General features: G+C 54.5%; 3 protein-coding genes across 3 annotated transcripts; 2 read left to right on the top strand and 1 right to left on the bottom strand.

Annotated features, from left to right (window-relative positions):
- Positions 1 to 1,634: 1,634 nt before the first annotated feature.
- Positions 1,635 to 3,083, top strand: J7T54_005033 (Nuclear distribution protein nudF-like protein; the record flags this gene model as incomplete). Its single annotated transcript, XM_051509630.1, has 4 exons — positions 1,635 to 1,675; positions 1,723 to 1,891; positions 1,938 to 2,016; positions 2,122 to 3,083. The coding sequence occupies 4 exons, from the start codon at positions 1,635 to 1,637 to the stop codon at positions 3,081 to 3,083; spliced, it is 1,251 nt and encodes a 416-aa protein (XP_051359365.1).
- Positions 3,084 to 4,087: 1,004 nt separating this feature from the next.
- Positions 4,088 to 6,193, top strand: J7T54_005032 (uncharacterized protein; the record flags this gene model as incomplete). Its single annotated transcript, XM_051509629.1, has 1 exon — positions 4,088 to 6,193. The coding sequence occupies one exon, from the start codon at positions 4,088 to 4,090 to the stop codon at positions 6,191 to 6,193; it is 2,106 nt and encodes a 701-aa protein (XP_051359364.1).
- Positions 6,194 to 6,807: 614 nt separating this feature from the next.
- On the bottom strand, positions 6,808 to 8,579 carry J7T54_005031 (sterol O-acyltransferase-like protein; the record flags this gene model as incomplete). The annotated part of the gene is made up of 2 exons (XM_051509628.1): positions 6,808 to 6,834; positions 6,888 to 8,579. 2 exons carry the CDS (start codon positions 8,577 to 8,579, stop codon positions 6,808 to 6,810), a joined length of 1,719 nt encoding a protein of 572 aa, XP_051359363.1.
- Positions 8,580 to 12,836: the final 4,257 nt, after the last annotated feature.

Raw genomic sequence — 12,836 nt, 5'->3', positions numbered from 1 at the left:
CGCACAGGTTCACGAAGGGAAACTCGGAAAGTATATGGAAGGGGCTCAAATGGGACGAACATGGAGTCATACATGATGACGGCGTCATGGCGGTGTTAAAGTGCAGGCTGGCTGCCGGCGACAAATACCCTCCTGGTGGCATGATCCAAGTCGGTGATCATGCGGTTGTGGTTGGCAAAGTGGAGGAAGCGACACCCGGAGGAGATGACCACTCTGCATTGACGCATTGGCAAGGCAATTACAGAGGGTATGGCATGGAATTGGACATACCATGAGGGGCAAGGTGCTGCGAAAGTATCATAAGGCATAGACTAGCGACTGATTTCGGCAAATGCCACCAAACATACCACGTCTGTTGTTGAAGACACCACAATAGGCTGAGGATGACTATGCGGCGCTCGTCTCATTCAGAAACGGGACGTCTCTCGAAGAGGACATCACCGTAATCCCTACCAGCCTCATTTTCGGACAGTCGACTCGGTCACAGGCGCATTGCACCGTTCCTAGGCGTTTCGTTGGACCTGGCGCGAGGGCGTAGATTCTGATGCGACCATGTTCATTCCATAAGGCCACGTTGCGACTCGTAAGCAGGCAGGTGCCCGCATAGAATAAGCCAGTCGGCGAATGAGCACCTGACGATCTTCTCGATGTACAAACTAGTCGCAACTAGTATCTGTACTTATTTATCAATATACGGGATTCAGAGTCGAACGCCGAATCTCGTCTGGGGAAATGTGAATGCCGTATCCGTACGGTGAGGCTGGTTTAAAGCTTTGCCAATGCTGCAATTGGGCTGTCAGGGCCAACCTACTTGTGTCAAGATTTAGGATTGTCTGTGTGTTTCATTCCGAGGTCGGATGCCAAGGCTCAAATCCACTTCACCATGGTCAATCCTCAACAAGCTTTTTAGCCGCTGCTTGAAATGGCCAAAGGTGCCGCGGTCGAAAGAGGTTCTCAAAGGGTTGCTGTCTGGTACCTTAGCATGAAAAAGCAAGTTTGGTAGGAAGGTTTCAAGGAACCTGTTCTGTTAAATCACAGGCAGAACTGGTTCCCGTGCTGTTGGCCCAAAGCCGACCACAGAAAATGGGCGAGCAAAGTTACCGCGTGAGGGCATACACCTGAGTACAAAGACACGCTCTGACGACACTCTTCGTTTCACGTCAGAGCAACACAAAGAGCAGAAAACGAGCACTGGTTGAGGATGAAGCTCATCTTCGCTCAAGATGAAGTTTGAGCTCGGAAGCTACCAAAATGCTGCCCCACATGCCATTGCGCCGGGACAGGGGAAAACGTTGCCCCGCCGCTCTTCCCGTCACCTCTGCCAATGCTTGACGTCGGTGAGCCTACCTGTAGCGATCGCGAGACTTTCAGTCTGCGATGCGCCCAATGCGAAACTCTGAGACTTGATGCAACTCTGCCGACGCTTAATCTATCCCAAAAGGCGCTGTACGACGCGCATCGTGGAGCTGTAGTCCGACGTTCAGCAAGCTCCCGACGTAAACACCACACCGACCGTCCATACCCCACCACCACCACTGCACCGCAAGTTGCCTCTGGGAGAAGCGCCCATACACAGCTCGCACTGCTTTAAGGAATCTGGGTAGCTCGAGCTGGAAGTTGCATAGCTGCCCAGGATGGCCACGTCTATGCTGGGGCCCAAGCAGGCCGAGGAGCTGTCCGTACCTGTGCCCAAGCTTGCAACTGCCCACTAATCAGCTCTAGGCACAAGGCCATTATCGCGTACCTCGCGACTCACAACCTACCTGAATCTGCTGCGGCGTTGCGGTCGGAAGCCAATCTGACCGAGGAAACCTTTGACGCGGCGACCGCAAAAAAGTACGAGACCTTGTTAGAGAAGAAGTGGAATATTGTCGGCCGGCTGCAACGGAGGGTAAGGAAGCAACTCGAGGGAAAGGGCTCAGCTAATGCTTGCTCAGGTCATGGATCTCGAGAGCAGGAACAAGACACTCCAGACGGAAATGGACAACCTCACACCATCTGCGCTGTCCCAGCGAAGTAAGGATCCGTCATCATGGCTACCGCGGCATCCTCCTCGACATGTAATGGAGTCGCATCGCAATGTCATTAACTGTGTCGCCTTTCACCCGGTCTTCTCATCAGTTGCGACCGGATCGGATGACTATACCATCAAAATTTGGGATTGGGAAGAGGGCGAAATCGAGCGCACGATCAAAGGCCATACCAGAGCTGTTTTGGACGTGGATTTTGGCGGTCCAAGAGGAGGCATTCTCTTGGCATCATGCAGCTCTGATCTCAAGATCAAACTCTGGGACCCGAGCGATGATTACAAGAACATCCGGACGCTGCCAGGCCACGACCATAGTGTGAGCGCAGTCCGCTTCATACCTTCATCGGGCAATCTACTCGTGAGCGCCAGCCGAGACAGGACGATCAAAATATGGGACATTACAACAGGATACTGTGTCAGGACATTAGAAGGGCACGCAGCGTGGGTGCGAGACATTTCGCCCTCCTTTGATGGCAAGTTTCTCTTTTCAACAGGCGACGACCAGACTGGGCGGCTGTGGGACATTTCGACACAGACAGCGGAGACGAAGATGACCATGATTGGACATGAGCACTTCAACGAATGCTGCGCTATCGCGCCGCCATCATCATATCAACACTTGGCACCGTTGGCAGGTCTGAAGAAACCACCGCCGCCTACAAGTTCGGCCGAGTTCATGGCTACCGGCTCTCGTGACAAGACGATCAAGCTTTGGGATGCCAGGGGCCAGTGTATCAAGACACTCGTAGGGCACGACAACTGGGTGAGAGCGGTGGTCTTCCATCCAGGAGGCAAATATCTCATCTCTGTATCAGACGATAAGTCACTCCGAGCATGGGATCTCAGCCAGGAAGGAAAATGTGTCAAGGTACTCAGCGACTCGCACGAACACTTCATCTCATGCTTACGCTGGGCGCCTTCAAAAGCGACCACAGAGACGAATGGCGACGCCAACGGCTCACCAAGCAAGACGGCTTCTGCTGCAGAGGGACAAATACGATGTGTTCTGGCTACTGTGGGGGTAGACTGCAAGCTGAGGATATTTGCAAACTAGGTAGATGGTATGGTTTTGGAGGGGGTACTGGGTCTCTTGAATGCGACATTAGCGAGCGGTTCTGATATGGAGCAGGGAGGGTTCGATAGATACCCAGAATTTACGAGTGATGTCCTGCAATGTTTGTTGCAGCGTGTGTTGTGAGAGTGGAAGTATCCAGGCTTCCACAGGCGATTGATTATTGTAAGCGTGTACCGAAATTAAAGTAGGCTCTGTACATGCCTTGAGCATGAATCAAGCCATGCAAGCATATCAATGTCAGTTACAAGTGACTAGCCATCACCCTGCTTAAGCTCTCATGATTGTCGCAGAACTAGTATTAGGGTAGGCAAAGTGAGAGAATAAGCACCTCGATCCCCAACTCCTGCTCGGTCCCTGTGTGCATCACGGCGCTAAACCGAAACAGCACGTGGGGTCACCTTGCTTGATCTCTTTCTCAGCCTCGCAGTGCGACAGGCAAAGATGTAGTAGCTACCACGGCTCAATGCAAGCGCGAACTGTGAACATGAAGAATTGAGACACATGTCATGATCTCTTCCCACGGCGATGCTCAATTTGCCCTCGCCATCGTGCTCAGCATCCTCCACTTTAGAGGCAAACTTGACCAAATGGCGGAAGGGGCAGGCGGTGAGGATGCCCCGGAAACTTTGTGGCCAATCAGAAGCTTGGTTGCCGCGGCGGCCGTTGATTCTCGAAGGTTGGAGGGGCTGCGAGCTGGCGAGACCAGAATTCTGCCCAAAGTGCAGATGGAATCCGATGGAATCTCTTGAGCTTCGTAGGCAGGCACAGAGGGGCCCATTCCGTTTTTTTCTTAAACCTCTTACCACCGCCTCTTCCTCCTTTCTCTTTCTTCTTCATCCTTTCTCATTCCTCTCCAAAGCATCAACTCTTCCCCTTCAGCGTATAGAGTTTGTCCCATTGCCCCTTGATACCCTCACAGTAAGCTACACTCACACCGCTTGCTACACCACGAGGCCATCCTAACGCTCTCAGAATCCGTCATCATGTCTGAGACGTTCGAGTTCCAGGCTGAGATTTCTCAGCTGCTCTCGCTGATTATCAACACCGTCTACTCAAACAAGGAGATCTTCCTCCGTGAGCTCATCTCCAACGCTTCGGATGCCCTCGACAAGATCCGCTACAAGGCTCTCGCCGACCCTAAGGAGCTCGAGACCTGCCAAGATCTGCGCATCGACATCATTCCCGATGAGGCCAACAAGACCTTGACTATCCGGGATACCGGTATCGGTATGACCAAGGCTGACCTTGTCAACAACCTGGGTACCATTGCCCGCTCCGGCACCAAGCAGTTCATGGAGGCCCTCACTGCCGGCGCTGATGTGTCCATGATCGGACAGTTCGGTGTTGGCTTCTACTCTGCCTACCTTGTGGCCGACCGTGTGATCGTCCGCTCCAAGCACAACGACGACGAGCAATACGTCTGGGAGTCGTCTGCCGGTGGTACTTTCAGCATCACCCACGACGAGGGCCCTGCCCTTGGCCGTGGTTCCGAGATGATCCTCCACCTCAAGGACGAGCAGCTCGAGTACCTCAAGGAGTCCAAGATCAAGGAAGTCATCAAGAAGCACTCTGAGTTCATCTCCTATCCCATCTACCTTCACGTCCTCAAGGAGACCGAAACTGAGGTCCCCGACGAGGAGGCCGACGTCGAGGAGGTCCAAGACGATGGCGAGAAGAAGCCCAAGGTCGAGGAGGTCGACGACGAGGAGGAGGACAAGGAGAAGAAGCCCAAGACCAAGAAGGTCAAGGAGAGCAAGATTGAGGAGGAGGAGCTCAACAAGCAGAAGCCCATTTGGACTCGCAACCCTGCCGACATCTCCCAGGAGGAATATGCTTCCTTTTACAAGTCCTTGTCCAACGACTGGGAGGATCATCTCGGTGTCAAGCACTTCTCTGTTGAGGGTCAGCTTGAGTTCCGCGCCATCCTCTTCGTCCCCAAGCGCGCTCCCTTTGATCTTTTCGAGACCAAGAAGACCAAGAACAACATCAAGCTCTACGTCCGCCGTGTCTTCATCACTGATGATGCCACAGACCTCATCCCCGAGTGGTTGTCCTTCGTCAAGGGTGTTGTCGACTCTGAGGATCTTCCCCTCAACCTGTCTCGTGAGACCCTGCAACAGAACAAGATCATGAAGGTGATCAAGAAGAACATTGTCAAGAAGTCTCTCGAGCTCTTCCAGGAGATCGCCGAGGACAAGGAGCAGTTCGACAAGTTCTACAGCGCCTTCTCCAAGAACCTGAAGCTTGGTATCCACGAGGACACCCAGAACCGCCAGGTTCTCGCCAAGCTCCTGCGTTTCTCCTCCACCATGTCTGGTGATGAAATGACCTCGCTGACTGACTACGTCACCCGCATGCCCGAGCACCAGCAGAACATGTACTACATCACCGGCGAGTCCACTGCTGCCGTTGCCAAGTCTCCCTTCCTCGATGCCTTGCGTGAGAAGGGCTTCGAGGTTCTTTTCCTCACTGACCCCATTGACGAGTACGCCATGACCCAGCTCAAGGAGTTCGAGGGCAAGAAGCTCGTCGACATCACCAAGGACTTTGAGCTCGAGGAGACTGAGGAGGAGAAGAAGAAGCGTGAGGAGGAGGAGAAGGAGTACGAGAGCCTTGCCAAGGCCCTCAAGAACATCCTTGGCGAGAAGGTTGAGAAGGTTGTCGTCTCCCACAAGCTCGGCGCCTCGCCTTGCGCTGTCCGCACTGGCCAGTTCGGCTGGTCCGCCAACATGGAGCGCATCATGAAGGCCCAGGCCCTGCGCGACACTTCCATGTCCAGCTACATGTCTTCCAAGAAGACTTTTGAGATCTCGCCTAAGTCTCCCATCATCCAGGAGCTCAAGAACAAGGTTGAGAGCGACGGCGAGAACGACTCCCAGGTCAAATCATTCGTCACTCTCCTGTTCGAGACCTCGCTGCTTGTCTCCGGCTTCACCATCGAGGAGCCCAACAGCTTCGCCGAGCGCATCCACCGCCTCGTCCGCGTTGGCCTCAGCATTGACGAGGACGATGCCCCCCCTGCCGGTGCCACCGCCGCTGATACCCCTGCCGCCGCCACCGGTGACAGCGCCATGGAGGAGGTTGACTAAATGCTGATACCCCGACGAATGAAAAGTCTTTGGAGTTAGGCCAGGGTTGGGTTTTCTTTTTAATGAGGACACGGATCTTTACGAGTTTGCGATATCGAACCAGGGGGCATTTGCACCCGTAATGCATCAATGTACTTTAGCAACGAAGATGAAGTAGAATAAATGCATGTTCCGACACAATGTTCTCTAGTCGTGATGGTGATCTTTTCCAATCCGCACTTCAAGAACCAGCCCGTTGCAACTTGTTTCACTCTTCCTGCCAAAGCACTAACGTAGCGACTGACCCGGTTAAGTACTGCATTGTATGGCGACAGCCTCATCCTGGTGGTCATCAACTCATATAATCGAGACATCCTCGACATCCAAGGCACACAAAGCGAAGCAGAATTTGTTGAATAATGACATTGATAAAAAGCATGAGCTATAATTGCATGGAGACGCTGCTCCAGGGGTATATGAGAGAAAGTAATGAGAAGAGACTATAATACAACGTCTACCGGAACCCTTATCTTGCGTGTCCATATCTAAGTATCCAACTTCGACAGCCCTCAAGCTGCCGACCATGATTTCGTCAATTCGACGCCGTATATGTTGCATGTAAATGCATAGTGTAATTATACAAGCACGTAGAGTGCACAGATCTGTGATTGTTAGCTATGCTGCAGACGAAGGCGGCTTGACAGGACCAACGCACCAGACTCAGGCCGAGGATCATGCTCGCCCAGAAGAAGACATTGTTGAGAGTCTGCCGGCCGCGGACCCACTTGGTGTTCTGCATCATGAAGATGGGCAGCTGCATCATCTGGCAGATGAAGCCGTAACCTCGAATCTTCTTTGTGATGCACGCCATGACAATCTCGTGGCCGACGGCCGAGATGAGGAACGTGATGACTGTAGCCCTGGACTTGCCGAGATGGGGTCGCGAGGCGGAATAGACGTGGCGACGGAGGAAGGAGTAGACGGGGATATTCCACTCGCGCGAAAACTCCATCCAGTCGGTCGAGTTCCACCAGTCGGAGTAAAAGTGACGGTCGGCGAAGCGAGTGATCTCGGCGAAGGCGCCGAGGACGTACTCAAAGATGACGAGAAAAACGAGGAGGAAGGTGAGCATAAAGGGGAAGAGCAGCCAGGAGATGCTCTCGAGGAGGATGAGGAGCGACTCGGACATGGGGGGCGGGGCGCCCAGGACGGGGTGGAGTTTCTGCGCGGCGTCGGTGAGCACGGGCAGGATGAACTCCTCGGACACGACGGTGAGCAGGAAGATGCAGCCAAAGGTGGCGATGATCTTGGAGATGAGCGAGATCCAGTTCCGGTGCTCGAGACGTGGGTACTCAATCTCGTAGCAGAGGGTCGGGCACAGCAGGTAGTCGCCGCAGTTGGCCAGCGTCAGGTTCGCTGGGTAGGTTACGTTGCCGATGGGCGAGGTGAGCTCGCGCGCAAGGTCCTCGCGGAGGGTGCCGAGCTCATCGGCGCTCTTCTCATTGTCCTCGTCTGACAGGCTCACGCGGCTCTTGGGGGCGGTGGTGGGCTCGGGACGCTCGGCGCTGGGGTACAGGTACGCCGGTCGGAGGTCGGAGGGGCTGTTGCGACTGTGGTTGTCGAGGCTGTGCAGGCGCTTCTCCGTCTCGCAGAGGTGGCCGTTGTAGAAGGCCCAGGAGTGCATCTTCATGAGGAGGACCATGGTGTGGAGAAGAAAAAAGACCTGGGCGGTCCATGTCCAGTCGAGGTAAAAGGGGAGGAAGACCCAAAAGGCAAACCAGGCGACCTGGTAGATGCTCTGCAGCGCCATGCCACCCTTTTTCCAGGCGAGCACGCCGTTGGCCGGGGCATTTCTCGACATCCAGTGTATCCCCAAGCTGACAATGGTCGAGCCCACCATGAGGGCGTCCGCCACGGCCAGGTGCCACAGCTTGATGGTGAAGAGGGTCCATATCTGGAACCGCAAGGGAAAGCCCGTGTCCTTCATGTTCCTCAGGCCAGTGGTGATGCCCATGATGAAGAGGCCGATCCAGAAGAGGTTGAAGAACCCGTGAAAGTCCCTATAATCGGACTCGGGGTCGAAATGCGAGACGCGGGACTCAAAGTCGGTCGACGGGAAGATCCTCCTGCGTCGATTCTCAGCACGCGCCTGCTTGCGCGCACTGGACAGGCTCTTGACGGAGGGAGGGGCGTTCTCGGGGACGGGTGTCGAGCGCCCGCTGGCGAGGCCGCTGGCGGAGCCGTTCTCGAAGGCGGCGGACGAGGGGGTCTGGCCGTCCATGTTCTCCCCGGAGGAGGCGCGCGACAGGGCTCGGACGGCGGAATGCTGGGGCTTGCGCGGTCTCGGACGCAAGACATGGTCGTGGCGATCGACGCCATTGGCGACGAGGTCGGCAGAGGAGCTCATGGTGACCGGGGCATTGGCCTGCGCGGCAGCCGTACTCGATGTGCAGGGCGAGACTCGAATGAAGAGGGGGGAGAAGACAGGAGACAAGACGGCCACGGGTGGTGATGTTGATTATACGACTGGCGACGCACCCGGACTCCGTGGGTGCCGCAGGGTGCTTGCTTACCCGCGCCTGGAGAATAGACGTGTCTGGTACTTGAAGCTTTTCCGGTTACGTCACGGCATGTCAAGGTGCGGGTCCAGTCGCTGGACCCCCCAAATCCACCACGTGATGGCACGAGGCTGGATCTTGATCCATACTTATACACCACCTGGCACCAGGGGGATTATTAAACTTCTTCTCTCGGCACCCGAGCCGGCGATTTACGTAGACCAACAAGTCACCAGAATCAATGCCGAGGTTTGTAAGCTGCTCGAGGGCCTTTCGCGGGGATTCTCTGCACTTGTTGGCCTCGCAGTCATGCTGTCGCTCTGTGTAAGTAGTTAGTCGTTGCGAGTACGAACCCGAAATGAAACGAAACGAAACGAAGCGAGCGAGTCGTATTCGGAAAGCCGGTGCTGATAGCAATGCCGTGCGCGAGATGCATCCGTTTGGGGTCCCGTACTTCCGGGTGGCATAGCATCGACCAATCGGTGCATCCGGGAATTAGGGGTAGTACTACGTAGCCCGAGAGGCTGGTCATGCGTCTGCTACAAGCACACAAGTCAGGTACGTAATATCCGTATACTACGTACATATAATGATGACACGGTCAATGGTGAATTTACGTTCGTAGCGGCAAGCAAGTATAGGTCAAGGTGCCCAATTACCTCCAGCGCCAATAGCGATGGCTTCAAAGTCTAACATGCAACGTCAACCATAGTTCCCGACTCTATGAAGCATCTACCTTTACCAGGCCCTAGACCCACGCTGTGACGCTGGCCTCACCCCATACTGTGCCTGACATTCGGTACCCGACAAAGGATAAGTCAACAGCGATAGATATTTAACACCGACAAGAAGATTGCTTGAGTGGCGACCAGCTCATCGTGCTCGAATTGCGCCGAGTGCTGTAGTATAATTCGCGGTATTCATGTACTGTGCTTGGCCCTCCGGCCCCTTGTTGCATAACAAACTCGCTGCCGAGTGGCCAGGTGTTAGTACAGCCTGCCTCAGCCGCTTAAGAACAGCTCTTGGCAATGAGCGGCTGGAACAGGCCCCGCCATCAAGGTCTACGTCCTTGACCTGGCAGTGGGTGCTTGTGCTGATGGCCTTGTAGGTCTCTCCGTCCACGGAATACCATCGAATCAAACATCGGAGCCCGTGTGTCTGCCTCTGCCTCTGAACAATGGTAGGAAGTGCCTGATTCGAAAATCAACGATTCGGCACCATGGCTCACCATGACATAGCCAGATAATAGTCTGGCGCAGTCTTCAGGCCCTCAAGTCCGACGCAGAGGCATCACTGTTCTGTACAACGGTGACAACGGCCAACTGGATGTCTTCCTCCACGGGCTCAACGGGGACCCCGAGAAGACGTGGAGACACGACGAGTCCAATTTTTTCTGGCCATGGGAGCTCCGGACGCATGTTACAAGATGCCTGGATCATGACGTTTGGCTATGATGCGGACATTTCGCCGGATTTGAGACCAACTTGGGTTCGTATCAGGGGTCTTGGGTCGTCGCTGCTGAGTAAGTAGTCTTGTCAACCAGAGACAGGAAGCCCAGGAACAGCAACATCATTCCGTGTGGCCCAGCCCAACGGTGTACTGTAGCCACCGAGCTTGTACTACTATCGCAGGAACTGACTCATCCATTGATCTTTACTGGACATAGTCTAGGCGGTCTTGTCATCAAACAGGTCAGTACATAAAACCGAGATTGAGTTTTCGGGCAGCTCATCTCATCTCGTCGCAATGTCAATACAACAGGCGCTCTTCTTGGCCTCGCAATCCCTCAACACAATGGAAGACGACGCGCGCCTCATCTTATCACTCAACCGAGGGCAGACAATGTTCGTGGAAAGATCAAGAAGCTCACAAGACATGCATTAAGCAGTTCGTGAACCATTCCATGCTTATTTTCGAACCCTTCCCGGTCTTTGCGAGGAGTGTCACGGGTCCATGGCCGAGTCCCACCTGTTTCGCCCTCACGTGTCAAGAAACAAGATACCACTCAGGGGAAGTAAGATTTGCATGGCCCCTCGAGTAATACAACGGGCATACCGGATCCCGAGCTACCCACAGAGCTCCACAGAGCCAGTCAAGACGTTTGTGCAGCGAACCGCGCTTCAGAAGCAGATCAGAGACCAGCTATTTACGCGACGCAGGCAGCAGCACAAGCGAGGTCAGGGTCGTCGGAATATGGGGTTCCGGAGGGGTCGGGAAGTCTCAGCTCGCCCGCAGCTTCGTACAGCAACACTACAGCACCTAAGACTCGACACTCTGGATCCAGGCTGGGGATTTTGCTTCCATCAGCTGCGATTACGTGCACAAACAGCCCAAACGTCTACATCATCATCACCAGTCGCAGTGTTCTCGTGAAAGACCTCTCGACCTTCGAAGGAGTTGAAGTTGGAGAAGTCCATCTCGAGGAAGCGGTCGAGCTCTTCTTCCGGTGCGCCAAGACACGGGGCGAAAGAGCTAGCTAGGAAGCCGAGGCCCGACTCATCGTTGGTGATTTCGGCTGCCTAGCCCTTGGTGTCTCGATTGCTGGGTCGTACATTTCCCAGACACCGAGACTCTCCTCCAACCTTGCCCGATATCGACGAACATCAACTGCGTCTCGATCAGCTGCTCCAAGAGCAGCCACGTGAAATGATCGACATATATGGCCCGAACATGATGAAAACCTGGGAGGCATCCTTTTCAGCCGTCATGAGCCGGTCCCCGCATGCGTGCGATATCTTCACGGTCCTCAGCTTCTTCCACGACGAAGACATCCTTCCCAATCATCTGAACGAAATCTATCCGCAGAAACAGATCATGGCAATGCCGCTGTTGGAGAGCTGGCTGGCACTTGTTTTCCAGGTGAATGTGCACTTTCATGATATCGAGAGACGACTCTCTATTCTGGAAGCCTGTTCATTGATCCAGCGCGACGACAACGGCAACTCGTATTCCATGCACATTTCTTCTGCACCGATGGTGCCGCGCTTGGCTCCTCACAGGCAAAGACCAGGAGCCATGCCGCTTCAATCTGATAGCCATCCAGATGCTCACCGTAATAGGCCAAGCACTGCCTACTACGGATTTGCGGAGTAGACTCCGATGGAACCCCCATACGAGGGAGCGTGCACGTGCTATCAACCAACTGCAGCTTGGTTCGCACAACGAGTCCATTGCTCGCCCACTAAGAGATGCAAACACTCTACTCCATTCAAAGGCTAGGAAAACTTCCGCCAAGCTTCTCGAAAAGGTTGTGGGAAAAACAGCACATTATAGCGTGTGCTTTCCTCAACGTGCCATCGCTCTGTCGGAAACGGCAGAGGAAGCGATACGTCTTGAGCCCTTTGAAGCGGTGTGTGTCTCGGAAAAAGAGGGCACTGCGGAGAAAGAAGAGTACGAAGCTCCTGGAGATAAATTCTAGGCACTCCGGGTGGCCATGGCCACGGCACGCCAAAGGGAGGAGATGCTGCTGATGATCAATTATGTATCGCAGAGAATTCGGGCCATGTTCGCCGAGTCTCTAGGAGCGCTGACTAGGGCCCACAGCAACAGGGAGTGGAAGTTGCGGAAAAGCTGCATAGCATCCTAGATGCCGACTTCCGCAAAGCATGGCTCGACTTCTCATAACGACCCGGCGGCTGTCGTCCAGACAGCGAGAGCGAGGTGAGACTCCAGGCACTGTTCATTATGGCCCAGGCCAGGCATATCGAGGCTGGACGTCTGAATGTCAATCAAGAGGACCGTAGACGGCAGGATTCGAGGCGCCCGCTGGGGAGTGCCGGCATGGTAGCTCCCAACGCTGTCAAGGGTAGCCCATGGCGACACTTTAGGCAGCTGCTGGTTTGCGGATGATTATTCGAGGAGAGGGGAAGGCAGAATGGAAAGGACTGTGAAAGTGGAATGGGTAGTAATAGGCCATCACGTTTGGGTCAAGTTCGACTAAATAGTCCCCTTTCATCAAGAGGTGACTCTTGTGTACTAGGGTGGCTAGACTGAGACACGGTTGCGGTGTGGCGCTGCTGCATCTCCGCTCTCTTCGGCGACATTGTTCTTCTCGACCAGTCGAGCTGCCCCATTGCCCCAAGCTGAAGATGCAAAAAAGGGGCATG

This window comes from Emericellopsis cladophorae (genome assembly GCF_022114955.1).
Source record: "Emericellopsis cladophorae strain MUM 19.33 chromosome Unknown NODE_66_length_117400_cov_117_744279, whole genome shotgun sequence".
NCBI classification, from domain to species: domain Eukaryota; kingdom Fungi; phylum Ascomycota; class Sordariomycetes; order Hypocreales; family Bionectriaceae; genus Emericellopsis; species Emericellopsis cladophorae.
This window is presented reverse-complemented; position numbering and strand designations above follow the sequence as displayed.